The following is a 27328-nucleotide window of genomic DNA, read 5'->3' on the forward strand; positions in this document are numbered from 1 at the left end:
AGTTATGGCATTCAGCTGTCGAAAAAAGGATTAACTGATTGCTAGTCTTTACCTAGTGGCAGCTTCAACAGCACCTTCTTCCTTCATTTGAAACCTTTACCTCCATCACAAATGCTCAAAATTGGACAGTAAATTCAAATATTCTCAGGGCAGGAAGGGAAAGAGATGTCTCACACAAACAAAGTTTGACCACATAAACCTCAATTTCACAAGAAAACTAAGCTAGAAAATTAGAATGAAGTATTCAGCAATTTCCCTATAACAAATACATTTACAAGCCATAAATACAAAGGAGAAACAAGAAGAATTTTCCATAGTTAACCAAGGAACCATGATGGCCTGAGTTCAGCTACGTAGCGAATACACTCAATTACAAGTTTGGTAGGAAAAATTCTCTCATTAAGTTTACTCATAATTTCATATTTCAGAGCTTTTTATTATAAAGAAAGATAAAAGATTTGCTATATCGAGATTGTTAAAAGGAAAAGTTTTAAATACACTGCAAATCTTAAAGCAATTTATAAAAGCGAACATGCCAGCTTGTTATCCTAATTACAACAAGGACTTTGATGGATAACTGAGGAAGCGATCACTGCAAACATAGTTACCCATCCGCATGAAGGGAAGAGATCAACTCCTGGAGATGTTCTGCACTCATGTTTGCAAAGCTGACTTTAAAATATAAAATCTATCTGAATTATTCTGCTGCAAGGGCTAAGAAATACAGCACGGAGAACTACTCTACTCTCATTTTACCAGCAGAACCATTTGAGACAGATCTCCTAACCGATCACGCTGATACTAAGACCTATGCAGTCAGCTCATACAGTGCATACAGTAGTCTGAGAACATTTTGTATAACTGAAGTCACTCGGCTCTACATTTCTTCCTCCACAGACCCAGGTGATACTATTTCCTTGTTTATGCTGTTTTTGGCCATGGAGGTAATGGCTAAGCCTCAATCTGGAAAAGATGCAGATGACGCTCATTGGCAAGGTCAAACAACTACCAGAGTTGGCAGGGTATATGCTAGATCCATCTGCTTAGGCATATATACAAATTATTTGGCAAGGCAAGGATAATATCCCAGCAATTTTGGATCAGATCGCTTTTATATTGCCAGGTGGAAGTAGACAGATTTCGATCATCTGTTGTTTGGAAAAGGCTGTGACTCCTCCTCCTGAAAGCAGACCTTGCTACGGGCACCCATGCCTTGGCTGCCTCTTGGTTAGGGTACTCACAGTGGTTATGAATTAACTACTTCTCTTTAGTCATCTGTCTCAGCGGGGTAATAAAATTGCACTGCCTGAGGATTTCTGTTTATGAACCAATTAATTTCACATGAAAAAACAATTCATTCTAGTCCATTTCTAGTTTTGAAAAAAGCTTTAAAAGTAATTTGCATTTGCCTGGACCACTCTGTTTTCTTCTTGTAGTTCAGTATTTTTGCTTATACAGCCATATTTACACTGACACAACAACAAAACAGAAGATCTGCCCACTACTGCTCACAAGCGCTCTGAGAAATGCTACTTGCTAAATAACACAGAAAGTAGATTATGAAAAGAAGATTTATTGATGTTTTTGTTGCCACCCCCATTTGACTCATTTAACTCTCTCTGAAAACTTTCATGGCATTAGTGTCTGAAATAAAAATACAGATATATCCCACCATCTTCACCACTGTATAGTTATCCTCCATGCCAGTCTAGCTTCATCTGGCACCTGATTAAACAATACTTGGGCATGGCAGCAGCACTTCTTAGTGACTTCCTTGTCCTTGTTAATAAATCACAATTGTCAATTTATAGTAAATTAGGCGAACTTTGCTCTCTTAAGCCTCATTTTATTTAAATCAGAAAGATTTATGATCCTCCAGGGTATAATACACCTTCCATTACCTCAGTAGCTAGTAATCAAGAATACGTCTGTCAAAGTGCAAGGATTCATCATATTATTTTTTAAAAACTCTGGTTCTACTCCTATCAGTACGAGATAGAATTCTCAGTGGACTTCTGAAGTTTACGTTGCAATTAAATTTATTACCATGTAAATCCTTATTGTCCTTCTAAAACTCTCCTTACATAAGCACTTTGGGCTTCAATAGTCTTTTGGGCTTTTAATCAGGGACAAAAGATATATCATTAATGGAGTTGATTCAGATACTGAGTAACTGAAAAGAAATCCAGAGGTGTAAAACCGGATGATGTGGCTGCTGTAGAGCTTCTGAAGTTACTGGATCAACTAGTAGATGCAGACCACTGTTAGCAGGCTGGGAGATGGACAAGAAAATTGAGTGAGCGAGCTGTGGACACCAAAATAGTTTATTTTGCCCAGGGTTGCCCCGTACATAAAATCCAACCAAGAAGTACATGATGTAGAAAAAGACATTAAATAGTTTATATTTGGTCTCACATTCAGCTAATATTCATGAATGAGAACAACATCTTCAGGACCCTCAAAACACTAAAGGATTTATTTCATTTTAGATACATGCTTCCATGACACAGAAAAACCTTCCTTCTCAGCCTATCAAAAGCTAGGGGCTCTTTTCTAACGTTAACATGGTAGAGATAGTTGTGAAGCCTGGACACCACTTGCACAGAAACCATATTTCCTATTAATAAGAAACAGCAAATGCAAGAAAACATAGTTGTTGTATTTTCAATTTATTACTCAAAGCAATTAACCTATGCCTAACACTTAAGTAACTAAATGTCGAGCCCTCATGAGAGAGAAGGGACACAGCACACACAGGAATCCAGTGACACCTAAAACAAGGGAGGCCTTATGTGATCAGAAAACCTCTCCAAAGCAATCATTAGATTTCTGAAACGGAGCTAGAGCTGCCAGAGACACACAGCCTGAGCCTGACGTGGACAGAGACTGTCCAAACGCCCAAGGGACACACGTGACGTAGGTACAACCTTACCCACAGAGCCCATGCCCTTACCTCTACCCAGGAGCCTACTCATTCCCAAGCTGGTCTGGCATTATGTAATTCCTGTTAGCAGGAGAGAGTTTTACCCTCACGTTATGAAGAAAGCTTTCTTTTCAGCTTAGCCTGCTTACAGCAGTTTCACCAATTTCATCATCCCCAAAAGACAGGGGAAGGAACAGCCGCAACACAGACCTCTGCTCATGTTCTCAGACAACAAAAGAAACCCAAAGGCCACATCCTCAAGGCCAGTCCGTGCCAAGGAAGCCTCAAGGATAACAGATGACAGACGATCACAAGAAAATTAACAATAAGGATTTTCAGCTGTGACCAACTACTGATTCGATTATGAAGAGCTGGTGGGATGTGGAAAATTAAGAGCTAGTTAAAGAGAACTTGATTAAGCAGACAAACAGCAACCAGCAATCACCTGAAAGACAGGCACACCACTGAGGAAGAACAACTACTAGTGTACTGGAACCAAGCAGACATAGGAACTACAGCCTGAAATTCAGATGGAAAGTCAATAAAAACTTTCCCTTTACCCTGGGAAAAGAAAGATGGGGAGCCCTGTCTCTTAAGGCATTTAGAACTAGACCAGAACAACAGTAGTAAAAACATAGAGGAGAAATAATCCACAGTGACCATCCCTGACTACCTGGGCCATGAGCCCTCCCATGGCTACGGCGTACTATTCACCTCAACTTCGCTGCTCCGCTCCGTCTCCTGATGCAGCACTGAACAATCAGAGCAAATGTCTCAAGCTGCTCAGCATCTGTTTCCTTGCTGCCCTAACGCAAATGGAAATACTTCTTTAGATTTGGCTTTCTTGTTAAGAGCCCTCATTAGGGCATGCCACAATACATTACTATGCTTTTTACAGGGCTTGCAGTGGGCGTATGCACGCCTCACCACCTTCAGCCAGCCACCGGGGCGGTAATCCCTCCTTAAGCCTTTCATTTTTATGCTCTTCTGGATGTAAATTTCCATTTCCTTTAAACCTACTGAAATAGAAAGGTCGAAAAGAAACACACACAAGGCTGACTGATGCACAATAAGTTTTAGGGACTATGCATACCCAGGAACATGCTACGCTATCTGCTGGTTTTTCTGCTCTAGGTGCATTATGCACATTACAAGCACCTAATGCTCACATTGGTCTTTGCCATAAAAATCCATACGTAACTGCAGGTCTTCTTGTTTTACACGGCCACCCATTATGTCTCATCCTTAAGAGCTTTTTGCGTTATTTAAATGAGAGTGGAAAAATGCTTCTTTCAACATTCATTAGTAAGTATTTTAAGTATGATCAAAACAAATAAAAAAATAAACCAGCCAAGACCACATAAACACATGTCCTAAGAGAAATTATCGCAACGAGCATTTAAGGCAGAGTCACCACACACGAGCAGTATTTTGCTATGCTGATTTCTTCATCCTGAAACTTGGCATTGAACTTGCATTCCACTGTCTGTCCTCCCTACCCTGATGCTGGAAAAAGAAAGAGGCCCAAACAGAGCAATATGGGAAGACAGAGATGTTTGAACCCTCATCTCACGTGGAGCAGGGCAGCCTGGATTTAAGAGCTCCTTCCAGTTTCTCCTCCTGCTGGAACTCCAGCTTGGGGATTTATTTGTGCACCACACGATGCATAAGGGGACTATGTGCATGCCTTATTAGATCCAAAGAAACAAAAGCAAGGAGTTGTATTTCCAAACAGTACTAGCCGAAAAAGCTAGAGCTGACGTACTCTCACACAGCTGGCATGCATCAGGAGCCAAACCCAACTCCCAGCTAAATTCATACAACCCCACCCAAACCAGCATAGCTAAATGAGAAGCTGGCTCATTGGAAAAAACGTGCACTATCCAGGCTTTGAGCTGTAAGAGCTGTCCAGAATATGTGTAGATGAGCAAAGACCATGACATTTTCCTTTTAAAATCCATTCTTTGTTGATTATTCCTAAGACAGCCATTATTCTAGGTCTCTGAGACATGATTCATGCAACACTGCAGAGCTACACCTACACTGCAAAGTGCAAATGCAATAAACTTGCTTTGTCCATGCCCCAAGCAAATGTATAGCACTCAGTCTATGCTAGTGGTGCAGGGCCTGTCCTAATACAACCTGCTCACCACCCCTGTGCTGAGCTGTCACAGCCTCTGCTTGGCTTGCATCTATCCGTGCAAGTGCTGGCACATCAACATGTGATATAGATGAATCCCATATAACCCAGAGACGCTTTTCCTCTGCGATTCTAAATTTCTAACCCTGGCTTCAGCAATGAAGCCCTGGGGGCAAGGGAGGGGATGAGCAAGAGCCAAATTCCTAGCAAAAGTTTGGAGCCAGCTTCCTCATTGAATCTTGTTGCAGCTTCGCTATAATGCCTTCCACCACAAGAGTCTGGCTGCAGAGGATATTGTCTCCCCATTGCCCGAGAGCTTTCCCCAGGATTTTTCCAATTGTATTTGTCATCCTGGAAGAAAATTCTGGTACATTTGCTTGAGATACTGCAGTGCTGCTACGCAGGACACTGGCTGAACTCAGCAGCAAAGGGAACAGAGATGGATAAAATTTACAGAGCAGCTCTTCCACAGACATACACCAGCATCTGTTGCCTAAAATGCAGGCTATGTGCTATACTAAATTTACCTATCTTCACTTTCCATTTCAGACAGCTGTTGGTAACAGCAGAAGCCAGAGGGGACATACATCTCCAAATCCCAACAGCTCAGGCTCCCGTTTATCCGAGTGACCAAGGAGGCTGTGGCAATGGCTGGGCAGTTAGTGCATTTCATATTCCAGCTTGGCAAAGCTCTTTCATATTCCATACTAGATAAAACACAGATGTATTTTCAACTCTCTTTCCCCAGTTCTACATATAGCTCTATTTGGAAGAAAGAAAATTATTCTCCTTCATTTGTTTCTCCCTCAGTTTTAAGAAAAAAAGTATGAAGGACACAAAAATCACCAACATGCCAAAAAGGAATTTTCAGATAAATTTCAGAATATAGCAAAGGCAAAACATATTGGGGGGGGGGAGGGTTGGTTTCCTCTTGCCTTAATTTTTTTACTATAGCTCTTCAGGTAAATCCTTTCTCAGTGACTTGTTGATTGCAAGCTTGATTATTCTGTTGAATTCTAACACCCACAGGCTTGATTGTACAGCATCAATGAGACTACGTGAAAGCCACACGCTCTGCAGCATGAACGAATTGGGACAGTACCATCATCTGTTTAACAAATAGCTGCCAGGCGCACGCACACACACATGCCCTCCAGGTGGCTAGCATCACTTAAAGCAGAAGGAAGCTCCATTTCTACACTTGTAATCATACTTTATAATCTAAACCACACATATTATTTAAATAATCTTTCAAAGAGTACTGTGGGGAAGGGAAAAAAATGTAGACGGATAATTCCACCTGTGTCTGTGTTTAATATGAAAGCATAGGTTTCATAATGTTACGAGATGTTTCGTGCTAAGGCCTGTGGCACCCTGGGGCTCTTGGGGGCAGCTTGGCGGGTCCCAGAGCCGACATCTCACACCAGCTTCCGCCCGCCCAAAGAAGAGCCCCCAAAGCACCGTTTCCAACATGCCTCATCTCCTGCAACTTTAAGAAACATTCCTCCACCAGCTTGAGGAAAGAGCAGCAGCAGCAAAGACAGCTATCAGCACTTAGCTTCCCCCCCCGCTCCCTAAGCGAGCAATCCATATTTCTGTCTCCACTACATACGACTGTGTAGCCCACCAGCCCCTCAGCTCGGACAGTCCGTGAGTTACCTCATTTTTAAGCTCACTCAAATCAGCATTATACATTGCTAAAAGCCCCATAATCTACGCATTTGATAGGAAAAAACATTTTGGGGACCATGAAAAATATGTCTTAGTACAGACTGGGCCACCTTCAGCGCGACAGGGAACAAGATGACGCTCGGCTTTTGCGAGCATGGCATCTAGAGCAGCTGGGAGAAATGCCTGTGCCATCAGGCACCAGTTTGCCAACTGGTCATGCAAGCAGCTCTCTTTTTCTGAAGGCTAGCAGGGGCACTGAAGCCCCACATAACCGTGTACCCCTCTTCAGGGAACGCTGTAAAGCCTTCAGCTCATTTGAATGAGCTTAGGTTGGAAAAAAGGGTGGTTTTTTCACTTTATAGATACGCTCCTCCACACAGGATTTTTTTTTCAAGATCTACATCAAACAAGGAAAAACAAATGCTGAGAGGGCAGATTTAGGGCAATTTATCAAGGTCTGGGAAATAGCTTCCAGATGGATAGAGTTGTTTGGTGCTGGCTGGTGAGAAGGAAGCAAGGTATTGTTATTGAATTAGCATGAACCTCTGGTGGAGGACGGCTTGCTCGAGATAGAGCGCTCCTTTCATATGGTTTGCATTTGGACCTGTCAAATTTCATTTTTACTCAAAAACCTGTGGTACAGGCACAGGGTTCTTTTTTGCTTATTAAATTTCCCCCAATTCTCCCCGTACTGTTAGGCAGTCAGTGCTTTTAAACTCCCTGCTTTGCTTTAAGTGCCCTGCTTGGGTTTGTTTGCTCTTTGCCGTGGCTGGACGACAGCTCGGTGCTTACAAGCATACAAGCGGTTTTGGATCAGACCGAGTTCACGCACCGATCGTCACCTGAGAACGTGTGCAAGAGAGGAGAAAAGCTAGATGCTCTGTGAGATGTTTAAACGGAGTCACTTCAAGGGTTTATCAAAAACATTTCTAAGTAAAACTGATGCACACTGAGGTCTAACGCACATTAGAAAGCATATTTGCTAATATAACTAGAGGATTATTCTCGATTACTATTAATAAATCCTCCCTTTGTAAACTTCTGCCGGTATAAATGCATCTGTAGGAGTGCATTTGCTAATACAGGAATACTGGAAAAAAGAAAAAAAAATAAGGGGAAACCCCCCCCCAATATATTTCTACTCTGAATAACCTCAGCATGTGCTCCATGACGCGTGCCTTTCAGAGTAAGACATACACAAAGAGCTATATATTTTCCTGCTAGTTTTGAAAGCTTTTACTTTGAAGTTATCCTAACAGTTACCCGGTCCCATCCGAAGAATTCAGCCTGGTTTACGTTATGCATCAAATTAAAATGGCTGCTCTTTGTTCGGCTAACCTGAGAAGACAAACAGCCATAGTTTTTGATTGACAAGATCCTAGCAAGGTTGCAGGTTGATATGCCAATGAGAAGAAGAAATTTTTAAAATAGGTGGAAATCACCACAGGTTTTTCCAAACATTTAAGGGAATTGCTACTATTCTTGGGTAATGGGCATGGGGGCCCTGAGGTGAAACAGAAGAAATGAGCTCTACATCTTTCATCTGCCAGTGTTTCAGGGATCCACCACAACTGCTCCGTCATCATCTGGGATGTATCCCAGGCAGAGAAGGGAAATGGTGGTACCATCACCTCCAATTAATTCCTAAATCCCACCTGGAATGTAAGACATGGTACTTGTGCTCACTTCCCATATGCATGTTTTTCCCTGTCCTTCTTTTTTTTCTTCTATAGTTCTTATTACTCTGTTTTTAACGAGCATGTGCTTTAACTGACCAAGACTCTGAAATAAATGTCCAGTGAGGCAAGTAAAATCCCAGTCTACAAGATGCAACCCCCTTTCTCTGGCCTTGCCATCCAAGCCTCGACCTGCAAACAGGTCATATGCATCATTTATTACTTCTCCCTCAGCTACCGACTACTGAACTAGGCTTCCAATAATACCAACTCCGAAACAAAATCTCAGTAGCCTTAAGCTCTCGTGGAAGTTATACATACAGCAGCACTAAAGAAATTGTATTACCCAGTGACAAGATTTTCCAGCCTGCTGCCTAGGAATGGACATTACCTGTTCACAACACTAGACATCTACAGAATTTCAGATGACTCTACAGACGTTAGCGCTCAGATGTCAGAGACAGCTGAATCTGTGGTACTGTGTCTGATCAATTATCATCTTTCCACTAATCAGTCTGTGCAAACGGATGTAAGCTAGCAGGCATCAGAACACGCTGCCGCCTTGGATTAAATTGGTCTTAAATTCTAGTCTGAACTGCCTTCCCTTTGGCCTGGCAGCCTATGAAACAGTTATTTTCATGTTCGTAAAAAAAAAAAAAAAGAAATGAAAAGGAAGAAAAAAATCACCCTGCCATTTCATAAGGATGTTTACATTACAGAACCACAGAACGGCTAAGGGTGGGAGGCACCTCTGGAGATCATCTCGTCCAACCCCCTGCTCAAAGCTAGAGAAGGTTGCTCAGGATGCATCTGTATAGTCATGGCTCAGAAAGAAAGAAATAACTTTCCTGTTACACAGGATAAAAATTTGTAGCTGAGTGCAGTTGAAAGGTCACGCACAATCTGCTCGAGTAAGAGATCTGTTGAGCTCAGTTGCCTGTAAAATTGACTTCTCGTGGTACAAAAATCAAGAAAACAGAAGGCATGGGGAATACTTTATTGCTTTTCATGTAGTTCAGCTGTAGTCTTACCTTGAAGCCAAAAGGGCAAGTGCACTGATAAAACTCCACTGGATCATTGTTGCACGTCCCATTGTTCTTACACGGGTTGGAGAGGCAAGGGTTACACTTGGACACAACACTGATGTCTACCGGCTCTGGAAAGGCAAAACATGGTATATTAATACAGAACCGGATTAGAACATTAATACTTGCTGGTACTTACCCATACAATTTTCTAGCGCAGTATTCACCCTACGCTGGCACAAACACATATGCTGCTGGTGGAACTTGATACAACAGCACTGGATTCCCAGGGATTAAAGAGATTTTAAGTAGTTAAATCAAGTGCTGGCCAACGCTCAATGATGCTTATATTCTCATCTGAACGTACAAACATCAGCTCTGAAAAAACATCCTGGAAATCTCCAGAGAATGGGCTTATATATATGGTTTTCAGCAATTTTTCCTTCTGCCAGTGCAGGAAATTCTGCAATAGCAACCCCTAGGGAACAATAATATAACATTTCTATGGCTGGTAACAAGAATGAAAGTGCAGATGCAACAGCAGAAATGAAAAACATGCGTAAGAAAGATTTAGTTAGAGGTTTATGGAAATGTATAGGTGCAAAGTGTTCTACCATCCCTAATTTGAACTGATTTTAAAACTTATTTCCCTTCAGTTCTGCCCAGAAGAAAGACAATGAACATTCACGTATTTGGGGAAGATGCAATAAAGATAAATATGCAAATATGTTAATTTGTGCAGGTAAATGTGTACATCCATATTTAAATCATTTAATAAACCACATTTTTGAACACACCTCTTCCAAAGACGAAGTGATGTTTGTGGGCCATTGGGAAACTGAACACAGACCAGAACAATACCAAGTGTATTTGGAGTACCAAAAAAGATCACTGTTATATTGCCGTGATGTTACAGAAAGCTAACTCAGACAGCTATATTTACAATTCAAAAAACATTGATTCTGAAGTGGCGAAGTTTCAAATATTAATGACCAAATGGCTTTTACCAGTCAAAAATCAAACCAAACACCTTACGAGGATTTAAATTGCATTTTAGGCAGTAAAGCCCTTAAAACAATTTTATTTCACTTTTAAGAAAATACATTTTAAAATATCTTGAAACTGGCCCTGCACTGATTAAACGTGGGCCCAGACTTTCCAACACTGAATGCTAATGATAAGCAGAAGGAGATTGTGAACCACCCTGGAAGTGAAGACGAGAAGCTTCTAGTGGACGTGAGAGAGAAGGTGGCACTGCAGAGGGTTACCAAACCCAGGGATGGCAAGATCCCTTGGAGTCAAGGATTTGCTTTTGGCGGTCCCATATGAACCATAAACCTTCATCATTAACTTTGAACATTTACACTGCACCAGTCGGGTGAGACTATCACAGAAATGAATACTGAGGAGTCTCTGCTGAAAAGAGCCTATGATCTAAAGGCCACATCCTGACCCCATGCTGAAGGCGGTGTCCTTAACAGTGCCACCACATACACCATGAAAAACAGGAAATAACAAGGAAAAATATACAAAAAGTAACAAAACTAAAAAACGGAAGGCTGCCATCCTCTGTCTTTGGGTTTTATCTCTAACTAAACGTCATGCATGTTTTAACATGTTAGGACAGCAAGAGGAAATAACACTCGAATTTCTGGCACCAGCGGGGGGTGGAGAGCAACACACCGGAGCTGCTTTTCTCTTGGTTCTCCCAGGATATAGATAGGTATGTTCTGCTGCTTGAGGAGCTCAAGAGACACAGACACGAGTGCAGCTCTTCTGCTGGATTTAGAGGTCACTATACCAGAATATGTTCTGTTATTTATTTATTTAATTATACACACACGTACCTTTTCCATTTATTCCTATGGCATAGATCACAGCTAATCAACGTGGGAGCTAATAAGAGCAGTGTTAGTTCCTAGCACTTAAGTAGTTCATTACTTTGCCCTTGGGGATTTGATTTATAAATCCATATAGCAAAATGCCCTCAGCCTAGCACATTCCTTTCCACTACTGCATAACTAGGAGGGCAATTTAATAAAAAGCAGAGCTGACTTTGCATGACTTGCACATTACATACTTCTATTTTCTTGGCTCTGCTGAAACTTAACCTTCTGCTCAGTCACAAGCCAAAAACATAATTTTAGCAAAAGAAGCTGAAGTCTTTTTTATTTTTTTTATTGTACAAGTTACCGGAGGTCACAGAGGATATTTGTGTGCTCCCTCTAGACAAGCTGGCAAGGTGCTGTTTGCAGCAGGGCATGGATGGCATGCAGCTCACTTCTGCACCGCGGACCCAGGCTTTTAGCAGGGTTTTCCAGCCCCTGCTGAGCTCTGTGCCAGCAGCACTTGGGCTACGATTAAATCTCCACAGGCTGAAGCACACACGTACCCTTAGCATCACCTTGCAGAGCACCACGCTGCTGCTGGCAGAGGGACGCCACCGCCGCAGCTGGGTGAGGAGGAGCCAGTGCCGCCCCTGCGCGGCACGAGGGCATCGTCGACCGTTCTGACAGTTTTGAGAGTGATGTTTCAGAATAATTAAATATAAGATGATCTGGACTAAAAATATATTTGAAAAGCCAGAAAATTCAGCTCGACCCTGGGAACTTGGGTTTTAAACCCATCTCAACACCATCTTCTGTTTGTTTAGCAGTGTAATCCCTGCCTCTACGAAATCATCCTGCCAAGCAGCATTTTACATGCGCATACCTGTATATTGTTATTGTAAAAGGAGTATTTTGGCGTAGGTAGAGGTCCAAAACCAACGTATTTGACCAAATAAATTAAAATGATGTCCTATACGCTAGCTTGCCATTACATAATACGGTGCCACCGACAGGAATAGTGACTCTTCTGAGGTTTGCTCTTTTCCCTTACAGCGGTGCAGTAAACTCCACTTTATAGCGGGAAAACTTGCAAATCTGACTCGAATGCAACCCGATGGCTCGGGAAACGAAAAGTTAAATCCATCTCCTCCCAAATCCCCTCGAAAACCAAGCAGCTGGCCGCGATACGAAGATCAGGCGTGGCGCGCCAGGGAAGCGAAGGCGCCGCGCAGCGCGGCTTCGCGCCCGTGCCTACCTTTGCACTGGAAGTGGTGAGTCGGCGTGGTGAGCAGCAGCCTGTCGGCCATGGGCTCCGGCCCGCTGCAGCGCGCGATCCCCGGCTCCTTGTAGCCCGCCTTCACCCACTCGGAGAGCCAGCGCAGGCTGCAGTCGCAGTGCAAAGGGTTGGTGCCCAGAGCCCTGCGGGGAGCAAACATTTAACAGCGGTTACTTCGCCTTGCGAGCAAAGGTAACGTCCCTCATCTTGTCGAGGCACGTTTTACCCTGCGCTCTCACAGGAATGCCTTGCTTCCAGACGTGGCAGAGAAACCCACTGAATGGTCAAGAAGCGCCTCAGAACGACTTCCTCCAGCGTTCCCCTTCCTTTCCCTTCTTCCCAACATCACCTGGGGACGCCGTATAAATATCTAACAGCAATCACGGTTTCCAGCAATTACGCTTGAGCAGGATCAAGAGCCTATCATGTTTTCATCACACGTATTGGACTGGTTCTTTAACTGCCCTTCGTGAGCATATTCCAACAGGGCATGTTGTGTAGGTTGGATCTGGTGACTCATGTTAAGGTCCCCTCGCTGGATGAATCATGCGCACAGAGGAGACCTCTGCTTTCAAGACTGAAACCTGGTGTCTGCTAAGTCTGTTTATTGGCTTTGAAAACACATTTGCCGGTTAACCCATCCCTTGAGTGAGGCCATATGGCTGCAATAGATGCATTTAAATAGCGTAATTATAATTCACATATCTTTGTCATTATTCACAGAGCTCTATCCAACAAGAAAACACTCGCCTATCTGCCTTAAATTTAGCTGCTGTCTTGACTCATTTAGACTCATTTTTCTGATAGGGAAAGTGTCTTTTGAGGCAATTAGTCACTTATGAAGTCCACACTTGAGAAAAGGCAGTTTACAAACAATTTTTGAAAGTGTGAAGAAATGCATGGTGGAAGTCTGCGCTTATTTTTCTGGAATTACGTAACCGTAAGGCTTCAGTTGTGCAACACTTGAATTGCAATGGGGAGAAAATTAACTAAATAGTTAAAAGATAAGAACAGGGACGAGACATTACAGAAAAACTAATCCAAATTGGGTTTTAGACTTCACTATCACTGCATATGTTAAAAACTATTTTTAGGATGGTATTTAAAACCCAAGCTTCTTTCAAGGAAAAATATCAGACAGGATATTAAGATAGAAAACTCACTAAATTTGTTGATACATTTCTATTGGAGTGACTAATGAAACCACTGTGCCCTCAACAGATTCATAATGAGAGTTCATAGGTTCATACCCTGTTCAGGGCTCATTCATCAAAATTAAATGTGTACTGCAGCACAGTATTAAAAAATATCCATCCATTCCTCCTGTAAATCCATTGCTTACAACGGAAAAAAAACCCCTACTGGGTTGACCTTGTGACCGTGTAACTGTGATCGACCGGCTCACTTGTCCCAGAGCAACCAAAATACAACAGCAAAAGCTGGACCCAGAAACTACCTTTAACATGGAGCAACTGCAATGTATAAGATGGGAGGGGGAGGACAAGGGAAGACGAGCTACCCGTGTTAGTTACTCTTTACAAAGTACACTGGAAATAAAGCTGCTCTGCAGAGGCTAGAAACGACTGGCAATAACGCTGTACAACTGCAGAAATTATCACATGTATCTTTATCCTCTTTCTGCTTTTAGGAACCACAGTGAATTCTTGTATTTCCATTCACATGTTCTGTCACACTCTCTATTTCTTTGTCCTTTATAGCAAAATATCTTCTGGAGGTAAAAAAAAAAAAAAAAAAAATCTCATGCTGTAACGAAATACCAGCACCAGCATTTCCAAAATGCGGTGCAGATATTTCCCTTCAGCCTTCAGACACTTTTCAATTTTTTTTTGGAGGCAACCTTTGGAGCAAGGTTAATTAAAACAACTCTACCCAACTCGATACCACGGAGATGTAAAGAGCTGGGGTGGGGGGGACAGCTTATTTTTATAGGCAACTAAACATAAGGTTGAGTATAGAAGAGATGATTCAACAGGATCAGGAATCTGAGCTATCTATTGAAAATACGCCTGAGCGAAATCCCTGCTGCACAGAGCATGCATTTCCCCGGGGGTCCCGGATAAGTCCCGGGCGCGCAGCGGGGTCGGTGTGCTAGGGCAGAGGCACAGGCAACGGCAGGGGGCTGAGGAGCTGCACGGACCACGGCGGGGACAGACCCCGGCGAGCTGGCGGGAGCGCTTCGTCGGCGCCCGCGCTGCATCCGCCCCAAACAACGTAGGGTGCTTTTCAAGTACTAATATATCTGATCCTTCAGCAGGGCTCACGTGTTTTTTGTCATTGACCGGGACTAAACAGGTTAGTAAAGACGGGGCCCAAACAGACAACTATGTTCCAAGTCAATAAAGCACTAAACAGTAAACAGAAAGGGTATGTGTCTATCACTTACAAGCCTTCATCTGTCTTCAGTGAAATATAGCTGTAAAACAGTTTGTTATAACAGTGAAATTAAGACAACATGATGTTTACAATGTAAAGGAAATTTGGAGAGCATTTTCTCCTGGGCTTTAAACAGCTCTGGAAAAAGTGATTAACGTATTTAGAGCTCAAGTTTTGTCCTTCCACTTACAAACCATTTTACAGCTATTTCAAAGACTCTGACTAAAAACAATAGTTTTGTCTATGCTGGAAAAATATTTCTTTGCAATTCGAACGGTTCATCTGACCGTTCATCTGAGCAGGCCGCTCACCCCGGTCAGCCCCCAGGCCCTCGGCATTCCCCAGCCACCGTCTCTGTCCTACCCTTCGCCACAGAGGTGGTAAACTCAACACACAGTTATGTTCCCTGCTATGTGTCTGATGAGTCACAACTTTTTGTATCATTTTCAAAATTACTCCAAGCCCATGCTTTCTCCCAGAAGATCCCTATCTCAGGAAGAGCTCAAAAGGAATTTATTTTCAATTATGTATGACTTCGTTTCAATAACCACAGCCTCCTCTGGCATGTAAAGAGCTTAGACACTAGCAAGATCATTGCGGTTGCTAAAAGTTTCAGCTGATCACATTGCATCCTCTTTAAAGAAACTGGAGAGCACAGTTGCGCTGTAAAATTCAATTGTTCAACTGTGCAAATTACACCCCAGACAGGTCTTATTTATTTTATGGATCCTATTTATTACTGTTCATTTGAGCTTTGTGTATTTTACATTTCTGGCAGCACATACATCTAAATAGATAGACTGCAGTGATTGTGTTGGGCCAAAGGGGTTTTTATCACTCCCTAAGGTGAACAGTTTACCCAGGAAAATCATGTCTGCACTTCATTTAAAGTAAACCCCGAGGAAAATCCAAACAAATGGGGCATGATATGTTTATCTCTGGGGCTCTAAAAATACCCTCAGAAGCCAGTTTCCCAATATGGAAGCGTCACTGCACTTCCCAGTGCAGGCACAGGGCTTCAATTCAGTCCGACTTTCACTCCAAAACAACATGCAAAATGAATTTACTGTACTAGGAGCACGACAAAGAAAGAAATTTTGTGCGAAACGTTTTGTCTGGCTTAGATATCAAGGTGCAAGCTTGCAACTGTGAGATGGTTATTTCTCATTTTAAAATTCACATAGGCAGAAGCTGAAATTTCCTCAGCTGGTCATATGATTTCTGTCCCTACCAATCTGAGCTATCTTTGTGTTTCATCGCCAAGGGCAAACTGAAGCAGAGAGGCGTTACAGACATCACAAGGACACTTACTAAAACATAACTGATCCTGAATGGCAGAAATATTCCATGAAATTCGTTGAATTTTATTATGTTCTAACCAGAAATGAAATGGAAATGTTGTAATCAAGAACTAGGGTCCGACACGCGGAAGTCAAGATAACAGCGTAAAGCGTTCCAGTTCTGGTATATAAGGGTGTGTTTAAGGCTGCAAAGAAAGAAACAGAGACATAAAACCTGTGTTAAATGTCCACGGGCACACACCTCTATTTGTGCACGTTCAGAAGTGCGCGCTACATCCACACAAACTCATGTGCGTGAGGGCAGCCTCGGAGCAGAAAATAATTTCTGCATCTGTCAGTCCCTATTGTCTTGTGAAACCAGTCACTTCACAAACTGAAGTTTGTGTTGTAACAGTTGCTATTCATCTTTACATGTCTTTCATCCACCCAACTGCATTTAAAAATACCCTGTTCCTCCATCAACAGAATAGTCATTTTGTGAAATACTTGCAACTTTTAAATTTTGTAAATTATGGAATGAAGTATTAATGCTTTGAAATGACCAATTTCCATATGATTAAATATGAATATGTCTGAGGCAGTGATTCATCTGCAAGTTCATATACCCACAACATTTCAGTACGCAAAACATATGACACTTATTAAGCACAGAATTCACATTTGCTGAATATTTGCTCTTTGTGGGAGGTTTCCTGTCTCCCTCTCGGACCATAACATGCCCTGCATTTCATGTAGACAAGGCTGAAAGAAAGCCTTGAACACAAAGTCCACAGAAAAGGAAACTGTCACATTTGCTCATTTGGTTTTCCTTAAGAAAACATTTTGGTAACTCATAACAACAGGTTCTAGTATTTATTTTACTTCCTTTGAACAGATGCTGTCTGAATAAGAAGGGCATAATATAGAAAGAGAGCAGGAGAAACGGGACAACTGCACAGTTTTAAATTTGTAGCAATTGGCGCTGTTTCAGAAATCTAAAACTGGCAATCAGGAGATGAATCCAGGATGAAGGACTTACAGGTGGGAGAGGGACACCAGGTCACCGAAGGAGCCTTCGGGCAGGGTGGCGATGGCATTCCCGTGCAGCGTCCTGAGCGGGGAGAAGCAGCACGTTACCGACATGCGGACCGACAGATGGACGGACGGATGGACGGCACTGCCCGTGCCTCCATGCTCTTCTACTTCTACATGCCGACGTTTAAAACGATGATAACACCTGAACTGCTGGCAACTAACGTTTTAAATTTAAAAGGTGACATACTATTTACGCTACTAAAAGCACATCGATGCCAGGCAGCCCCTCCCATGCAGACCTGTGTGCTTTGACATTAGCTAGAAACAAAAAGAAAACAGAAAAGGGAAAATAGGAAATGCGACAGTTAAATCAAATACTGAATTCAGAGAGGTCCTAGGAGAGAGCAGGGGTTCATGAGGGCAAACACTTCTAGGTACTCAGTTGGCTAAATATGGTTATAGAGCAGTGGCGTGAATTCAGGAGATGCAGATCTCTTCTCATAGAGCACAGGGCAACAAAATACTTGATTTCTTCGAAAAAAAAAATATATTCCTTTCCACATGTGATATCACTAACCTACTACACGGTACTCAGATGAGGAATTGAACTAAACGTCCATTTTTTTTAGTTAACTGTTCCCAAGCGCTGCGTTCTAGCCTGTTGTCTCACAACATTCGGTTACGACAGTCGCAAAGGGGATGCTCTTTTAGGAAACAACGATCTCGGTAAAGACTGCAATGTGACCACAAGTCTGGCCGAGCAATCAAGGGCCAGGGTTTGGCAAGGGCAAGCACCTACAACAAGCCCTGGAGGATGCCAGTCCCTGCAGACCCAAACACGACTCGGCTGTCAGAGCAAGCGGGGAGCTCACTGTGCCAACGCAGCAACGCTCGCAACAGCGGGGTCTTTCAAGAGATTTATTGGGAAACTAAAAGTAGTCATTCTGTGATGAAAAAAAAAAAACAGTTAGGTCATTTCAGGGCAACAGCCAACAACGAAAGAATATTGCAAAAGCTGGTTCCCGAGTTGTGTCAGAAGAGTGTTTGCCGTAGCTTTGCCGTCACAGGCAGTACCGCGTTTGGGTGAGCACTGTATTTCTGACCATTGTATCTCGTTGTATAAATGTGAGCTCCTGAACTGCGGTATAGATCCATTAATTTTCAGGAAAACCAAGAATATTTAATGTCAGTAGAATATTTTGTAGTTCATTTTATCAGTTTTTCATGAATATAATATGGACAATTGTCTAATGATCTGAAAGAATACTTCTATTTCTGGACTTTCTTTCTTAATTAAATCAGATCGAAATGTCAGAAGTTACAACATTTTCACACAATAAAAATAATCTTTAAAATAATCAATTCAGGCCAGCCAGGGAGTTATAACATCTATAATTGCTTTGTGTCTATTTCAGTTTTTCCAAACTCTATCTACATTTAGCTGCTCAAAAGACCAGTTTTGAATAAGAAAAGCACAGTTTTTCACTGCAATAATTTTGGTGGAAAAATCTACTGATAGCAACTTTTGCTCATTAAAAAAGATTCTGAAGACATTATGTTGATACAGCTCCCTGGACACTTCAGCTACCATTACAGGTAAGCCATGCTAAGATTAAAAGCTTAATTGTGTAAACCCTGATATATTATCAGGCTCAAACATAAACATGTCGACTCTGCCCTCTCCTCAATTGGGCTTCTGCTCACAGTGAGTTAAAATATGCAAGCGTGAGACACAGAGGGCAGAACCAGAGATGCATGCAATTACATCATCCAGTCATAGTTATTCTGATTTCAAATGTACATCTACTTTATTTACTGTAGAGGGACAAAAAACGCAGAAAACGGAAGGAACCTGGAAGATACAGAAGCAGGTATGAGAAGAATCTGTTACCTTCCAAGGCAAGCACAGCCAAAGGTAATGAGATCTCTATGTTCATTTTATTAAAAAAAATTGAAAATGTGGAAACTGTTTTGCTGATGTTTCTCTATTAAATTCTCCTGAGAATATGGATAATAAATAACTGACAATAACAGATTGCACACTGTCACTTGGAAGCCCATTTTTCCCCTGGAGAACTGATTTTTAATAACAACGTGGATGACATGTGGCGAAAGCTGTAGCTGATACGAGAGTTTTGTGGGCCATAATGAATGAAACCAATCTGGAGGCTTCCAAATGCATCGAGCAGAGACGGAGATCCCCGCTCAGGCTTCGTTTCACTTGTGCGGCTCTGCACAAGACAGGGAGGCCTTCTCCCTTGAAGGAGGAAGTTCTTTTCAAATTCGATTAGCAGATCATTTAAGAAAGCCCAAAAATAACAGTTGATACTTAAAATACTGCCTTTCGCTTCTGTCCATACACGGCCTGCAAGAGCAGAAGCGAAAAGAAAATTTTAACTGTGGAAAGAGTGAGATAGGGTTTCTCTACACTGTAACTCAGGGTAGAGATTCCCAAACTAGCTTTAATCAAGCGAGCATGCTTATCAGCAACAGGCCAGAAGAGAGCTCCACGTGGAACTCTCCAGAGTAAAGAAAGAGAGTAAATTCATCTGCAGCTGAATTTCAGGACTTATGTAACAGCTCTGATGTGACCATCCTAATGGGCTGGAAATCAAGAGTCCCAAGCTAAACTTAAATCAACACGTTCAAATCACTTATCTTTCTTGGTTTTAATAACAAAAATCGGGGCTTCAAAACTGTCCTATAAATTAGGAGGTTGAAACCTAGGTACCTATTTTACCGCTCAAACCACAGTGGAAGAGCTTGGCTGAACAGTATGTCTTATTGCTCTAAGGTGCTGGAAAGAAGATGCCTTTCAGAGGAGATTGTGAGCAAACTGTTCAACCCAGGTAGCTGCAGAAAGCAGCTACATGAGAAAGAAAGCCTGGAGAAAAGGATCTCCACAGACAGATACCACAGGTGGTCATCTGCGAGCATGCTCACATCTTTGTCACCGTACGGTGAAATTTCCTTCATTACTTAAAGAGCCTGCCTGGAGACGAGCATCTCAGCATCAGTGGTGCAAAGCCCCTGGCGTGACTAACTCGTTGTTCTAGTGTGGGGACTTCTAACTTGCTTCTATTCAGATTGCATTCTTCTTTTACGTACGCACCTACTTTGCCTGTAGATATCTTAGTAAATTGAAAATATTCTAAAAATGCACAACTTTACAGTGAAGATGCTCTTGCTGAAGCATCCAACGGAAAGTAAGACTCTAAAACATGATCTGTTTTTACAGACAAATATCCTTCCACATGGTGTACCCAAATACTGTTCAGGCAGAAGAGACAAACAGACTATACGCAGTCTCTTGGCGGCCTGTTTTCTGGATAGTTCTCGTCTCTGAACCATCAGAGGAAAGTCATTCATCCTGCAAGGATATAATTGCTTTTTTCCAAAGTTTAGCGTTCACCTGCTCTAGTCATTACCGGACATATTGCACCTAAGTACAAGTACATTGAAGCTAATTGTGTGAAAATATTTATGGCTACTGAATCAAGCGAAAGCCATCTGCTCATTAAAACCCTCCCTGCCATCAACAGCATTCTAATAAGCCGCAACGCGTTGACATGGCAGAGGTGGTACTTACAGCACGCGGAGAGACCTGAGCCCGTGGAACGCGTGGACCGGAATGCATCGAAGCCTGTTGTAACTCAGGATCCTACCACAACGAGACATGAAAGTCACAACGCTGTATTTTCTTTGAGTATTTCATTACTAACTCCACTGCGAAGCAGCATGAAAACCCATCAGCTTTTATCAGTAACAAGGTATATATCCATTGTTTAACACCTAAGATTGTAAACTGAAAAGCAACTAGGCTGATGTCAAAACTTGGGACTACTCACAGTGTTGACAGCTGAGTCATGTTGCTGAAGGTGTAATTGGCCAGTACGCTTATGCTGTTGTTGCTCAAATCACTGAAGAAATACACAGAGAAAATGTCAGTTACATGAGTGACGCGAGAAATAAATCATTTTTAAAAAGTAAATCACACCTGCAGAGCAAACTGCTTGAAGCAACTGAAATCAAGTGACATACTATTTTATAACCAACTTTGAACAAACACTAAAAGCAAAGCACATCAGAGTATTTTCTCAAAAAAAGCTTAAGACTTCTCAGGAAGGCATATTTCTAGCACACGGCACTCAAAAAAATCAGTGAATATGAGCAAAAGTTTCAGAGGAAGAGGATAAATTAATAGATGATACAATCATGGGTAAATATTTGCTGGAGCAGGGTCCTCTCTGCATTTTATTACAAGGATACCGTTTCCATAAACCTCGCATTCACAGCTACTGGTACAAAGCTGTGTAAAAAACGGTCTCTTTGCTATAAATTCACTGAACAAAACATGGGGAAAGCATTTGCTTTGGCTCAGCTAGAAGCAAAGGATACTTCATCTTTCAATTCAAAATAGTAATTTAAGCGCAAACAGAGCGCTTTGTTTTGTTGCTGTTTTTCCATGCAAAATAAAATCAGAGATGTTTCCAAATAAAATGCTGTTTTAAAATAGAGGATCCAGTCTGTTTTTTGCCTGAGGTTGTTCTGCCCACCGATTCCAACACCCAGCTGAAAACTCATGATAAATAGTTCAGCCAATAAATTTCACCGCTGTGTATTTTCGGGAGTAATTTACTGAACGGAGACTAGCTGTTTCTCTATCCGTGTGACTGCTCATAGAAGAAACAGCTATGCAAATTTTCATCATCTTAATATTATAAATACTGCTTCAATTAGAAGAAATTAATGCTGTCTCCTCTGTTAACGACCTTTACTCTAATAAAGCTGCAGAGGGAAGCGGTGGCAGCCCGCGTGACTAGCGGGTGCCCTTGCAGAGGCCAGGAGCTCCTGCAGGGGAGCCTCTCCGCTGCTCCTAATCCCTCGGGGTTGGGCTCCCCATGGGCAGCGCAGAGGAGCCGGCCTCCTGGTGCCGCTGAAATCACATGTGGGAAACGCTCTCCTCCCACTCCCAGGACGGGGCATCTTTATTTTCCACCTACGACATAGGGCATGAGGAGTCATCCTGATGCTAAAACCATGCGTTTCTTACATCAGAGTCAGGTGTCTGAACGCCGACAGCCCCTTAGGTACAGCAGTCAGATGGTTTCCTTCCAGGTATCTGCAAAAAGTCACATCTGAAAATTAGCCAGACAGGTTAACAAGAACTTCTGTCAGCTCAATATGCACCATGAATGAAGAAAAGAAAAACTGAAGTCAGTCACTAAGGAAATTGTCTTTGATACATTGCTTTGAAACTATAACAGTCTCCCCTTTATGAATGAATTATCCCACACGCAAAGCATGACAGCAGCTTACTGATGTTTTTGTTCAGGACTTAGCAGTGAAGAAAGGCTCTCTGACCTACAGCAAATATAAACCACCATTTGATTCTTCTGAGACAACACCTGAAGAAGCAATGGGAAGAAAAATGCTATGGTTTATGCCCTTGACTAAGAACAGGTTTAACTGAAGCTTTTACAAGGAGTCCAAGTGCTAACTAACCCCATCAGCAAAGCTGCTGCCGTACGAGTGCCAGGCCCTCGGCGGCTCCAGGCCTGGGACAGGAGCAGGGCCGTCAGGGCTTCATCTCGCAAGAAGTCGCATTTACTCCAAATCTCGCACTTACTCCAAATGTCAACGTGAACATCCGCTATGCTGATCCCACATCCGTTACAGCAGTTCCTAGCGAGGCACATCAGCCCTCCCTACCTTTCCTCTGCAACTTGTGCTGGTGAAGGAAGGAAACTTCCAAGACACAAACTGAAGGTCCAAGCTCTCTTGGATACACACATCTCCCACAAGCCCTAAGCATATTTAATAAAACAGCTAGTGTTTCCACGGTAAAATAGTTTGAAGCACCATTAAACAATAAGGAATCCCTAAACAGCAATATTGACTAATATAAATAAGAAATAGTGCCTATAACTATGTTAAAATATAATTTTGTAAATTTAAATTAACTCTGCAAATATTTCATCCGTGTGTTTATTAGAGCAAAATGTTATTATTTTTAATAATATGTTATTTGTTGACAAGTTTGGGGAGACTGGAAAGTCCTGTCCCTTCCCCATATTACAGGCTCTTGCTTTCACCTCCTTCACACCTCCATTTAGGATCCTTCGAGGGAAGGACGAAGGATCCCCCATACACCCCCAGCTGCCAAGTGAAGTGGAAGAGCAGCTTCCTACTCATAAAGACAGTTCAGCTGGGAAATAAAACTTCCCACTTTGCGCTAAAACTTCCCAGGGCGCGACTATGAAAGGTAGATCCTTTGCAGGAGTAACGGATCATGTTGAGACAACTTTTGTGTTTATAAGAAAACTGCAATTGAACACAAATGCAATTTTGAACTGTCATCACGCCAATGAAGATGTCCTTATCTACTAAGATGCCTTCTGCCCCAAATAGCCTGCAAAGCAGCTCTCAGACTACGCTGCTGCGACCGCTCGGCCCGGCGAAGGCTGCTGCGCAGGGCACGCGCTCCAACGCGTTCATCGGAGAGACGCGCTGAGCATCTTCTGTCGACTCACGACACGTTCACAGGACGGCTGATGCCTTTTAGGATTATTGTACGCCCTCCTTCTTCTGGAATACGGTACCTATGTTTTGCAGGCCTGTTCCACTGAAAACGTGCAAACATTCAGCGGCAAAGGGAAGAGCCCTGAGCAGATCAAAACCTTTTCACCAGCTTGCCCAAAAGACAACACAGGCACGCAAGACTCAACAGCTGACATGCAGTAGCATCAGGGCATTGGTCTTTTCCTGTTTATTACAAAACAACACAGGCAGAGCTGGAGTCATTTTCCTTGACCTTGGTTTGGGGGGGATTTGCCATAGCGACGTGGCTCCAAAGGATGGGGAGCGCCGCGGTGCCAGGCCGCTCGTCTGGGTGAGCCTCCGGGGACCTGCCCAAGGCCGTTTCTAACAGCGAACCAAACCCAATGCACCCAGACAGAACCGCGTGCCAGGAAAGGACTGGGGAGAAAAGAGGAAAAGGCATCTCCCTTCCTTACAAGACACTTTGGGGGAGTTTTGCGAAGGCAGACGTGGATCGCTGCAATCACTGCGGTGTCTCAAACGCTTATCGGCCATGGCCTGCGAATACGGCCCACAAAGCCCAACACACTTAATGGGCTGCCTCTGCTACTGAAGATACAATCCAATAATCACGTTAGAAGGTGTATCCCACCCAGAGTTCCCTTTTCTTTGGCGAGAGACCTCCTTACTCTGCACTGACTACAGCAAACAGCAATTATAACAGGTCAGCACTGTGCTGTACGCTCCCTCTCTGTATAAACTGTTACAACACAGGTTTTTGTGTAAACTAAATCCAAGAAAGTTTTCCCACAAACTGTATTTTTATTTTTACTTTATTTAAAAATAAAAACTATAAACACTACCAGGATTACTTACATGATATGTTTTTAAGTGCCACATTTTATTTCACTTTCCCCTCTTCTATTTCAACATAATGCCCTCTCATCATTTTGTGCTGCTTCAGCTCTTTCCTGCTGAACTACTCCAAGAAGAATTTCCCATAAGATACTAGGATGCTGGAGTCTAACAACAATAACATGGAAAATCTTCCCTCTGAAATGAGTAAAGAGGAAAGCTGCCTTTCCTCCCACCCCCAGCCTCCTGGGTACCCATCCGGCACGAGCAGGATCCTGCCAAGGCAGAGCTACATTAGAGCAGACGGTGGAGCTGACCCTGCTTCGGCTAGCATCAGGGTCGACAAGAGGGACTACAGGTTTTTTTCAATTTTTATCCAAAGGCAAAATCCTTCCTCAATGAAAACCTGTTGAGCAGATTAATCTCTCCATACACAGAAATCACGCATCAAGTGATGGTGTTATACAGTTAACAGTTAACCCTTGCAAGGCAGCGGTGGCCTCTCTGCTGACACAGGTTACCACAAGCTAGATTTACATGGATTTACACCTCATTTACACCCACGTTTACACCGCACGTGGATATTCAAATCCAGTAAATATAAAGTAACTTGCTCCCTTTTGACTAAATTTGGTATAAATCGTTTTGAACATGGAGTGACTTGATGTAGTGCAAATTCACACTCCAAATTTTCAGGTGGAGGATCCCCCAAATAAAATCTCATTTATTACTACTTGAACAGAGCAACTCAGGTCTCATTTCCACGGCAATGGTCCGTGATGGATGCAGCAAATTCCTGGGAGTCTGCTCCTTCCTTTCATCCCAGAAAGCCTGCAAAACCTAAACTCACGCGTGTGAGTAGGGTAATGTTCCAGCAATTACTTCAAATGTAAGGAAATGAAAAGCAGGTCATGTATTATACATCTGGAAGCTAGCCGTGATTTTCAGTTCAGAAAGGAGCCTCAGCTCCGGCAACGTGTTGAAATCTGCAGAAATAAATTTTCAGGGAATTTTCTTGTTGATCCCAATAGGAAACAGACTGCAATTTAAACAAACTGCTGTCGGCTAGCCAAGGGCTTTTTTTCCTTCTCTGCTCTCAGGTGCAATCAAAAGTTGCAAGTTTTACTCTAATGCTTCACTATTCAGAGCAACACGGACCTGCAGGCCCCCGCAGTGAAACTCCCACAGAAGTCCTGTTTGAGCAGCGTTAGCAATTATCCTGAAAACAATTTGATGGTTGTAGTAATGTGCTTGCAGAAAGTGACAATATTATACCAGCACTATATTTTCTGAACAAAACACAATTTTACACTGAAAAATTGCTGATTATGCACTTTTCATGGATGCTTAAGAACAATTCACTGCTGTTTAAGCCGCTACCACATTACACAAAGAACGGCAATGTTTTCTAAGAAAAGGCATTCATTTTTAAAGTGTATTTAACTGCAATTAATACGAAATAACCAGAGGCTCTGGCTGGGGGCTGCAGGACGGCAAAGGGGACGCAGCACAGATGCCACAGCAGTGGCTCCGCAGTGGCATGGCCTGAAGAAGCGCGGGGGGGGGGGGGGGTTAGCAAAGGGCTGCAAGCGGGACCCAGCAAAGGGTCCAGCAACGGGGAAGGGGCAGAGCCCAGTTACAAAACTGTGTGTGTGCATGCGTGTGTATATGTATATGTATGTATATACACGCATGCACACACACACAAAATACAGTGATCTAACTATGGCAAAAGCTATGGAGAAAACCCCCAAGAACAATGCAGAGGAAAGATTTTATTTTTAATTTTTCCTAACACTTCGCCAAAGAAAGATGATGTACACGGCATCTGGTCTGCGAAGAAACTGTGGTATGAATGAGAAAACACATTTCTAATTTTAATATCTCGAGTCAAGTTATTAATACACAGACAGTCAGAGTCAAGAGTGGGTGTCAGCCACCTTAGTATAGACAGGCTGACTACTATCCAAAACAACCTCCTTTGCTTCCTCCAAGTCTCTAGACTGTAGTTTAATATATCAGATTGGAAACTGTTCTTTACCCTATGAATGCTGCTGGGAATCCTGAGTGTCAACAAGGGCTCGTAACCATCACATAACTACCAGAGCAACAATAAAAAAAAGATAAATATGTGTTCATGTTCTCATAAAATGCCACCACCCACCTACGAGGAAAGGCATAAACCCCGAGGGAGCCTCGGCGGCAGCGGCCCCAGCACATCCCAGCGCCTTCTGCTGGCACCACCATCACGCTGGATGTGCAGAATGACACCTCGAAAGTGACAGCTGCCTTTCTCCCAGCTTGTTGATTTTTATACCAAAGCCGCTGGGAGCTGAGGCGATATCACCAGCAAAGAGGTGCCAAAGCACCATGTAAAAATTTGATTCCCTTGGAAGCTTTTCTTGTACTGAGGCGTCTATTTAGCCATAAAGTCAAGCTCACAGCAGCCATCAGTGTTAAGAGAAGAAACTGAAGGGAGAAATCAGTTTTCAGACATTAACTGAAATGGCAGAAAGCCCGTCCTTTAATTTCTTTAAATATTTCGTACAGAATGTTTAAGGAAAAAAAAGACGATACTTGCCAATTTTACGCAGCTCTAAAATCAAGTTATGCTCAAAACATTTCAATGCAGATATCCAGTACCCAGGAATTTTGAGGCAAGTTTAATTTCCTAATAAATGCCG

General features: G+C 42.6%; 1 protein-coding gene across 4 annotated transcripts in view; it reads right to left on the reverse strand.

The window, feature by feature from the left end:
* Positions 1 to 27328, reverse strand: part of SLIT3 (slit guidance ligand 3) — a 617690-nt gene that overhangs the window by 65301 nt on the left and 525061 nt on the right. For all 4 annotated transcript variants that reach the window (XR_011144002.1, XM_068960054.1, XM_068960053.1 and 1 more), the window contains 6 exons: positions 22303 to 22371; positions 21098 to 21169; positions 20839 to 20910; positions 17254 to 17325; positions 12520 to 12683; positions 9442 to 9566 (listed from right to left, as the gene is read on the reverse strand). Coding sequence is in view for 3 of the 4 variants with exons in the window: in XM_068960054.1 (XP_068816155.1) it covers positions 9442 to 9566; positions 12520 to 12683; positions 17254 to 17325; positions 20839 to 20910; positions 21098 to 21169; positions 22303 to 22371 (574 nt within the window). In the remaining variant the exon portion in view is untranslated. The remainder of the gene's footprint in view (positions 1 to 9441; positions 9567 to 12519; positions 12684 to 17253; positions 17326 to 20838; positions 20911 to 21097; positions 21170 to 22302; positions 22372 to 27328) is intronic.

Source organism: Struthio camelus, chromosome 13, assembly GCF_040807025.1.
Source record: "Struthio camelus isolate bStrCam1 chromosome 13, bStrCam1.hap1, whole genome shotgun sequence".
NCBI lineage: Eukaryota > Metazoa > Chordata > Aves > Struthioniformes > Struthionidae > Struthio > Struthio camelus.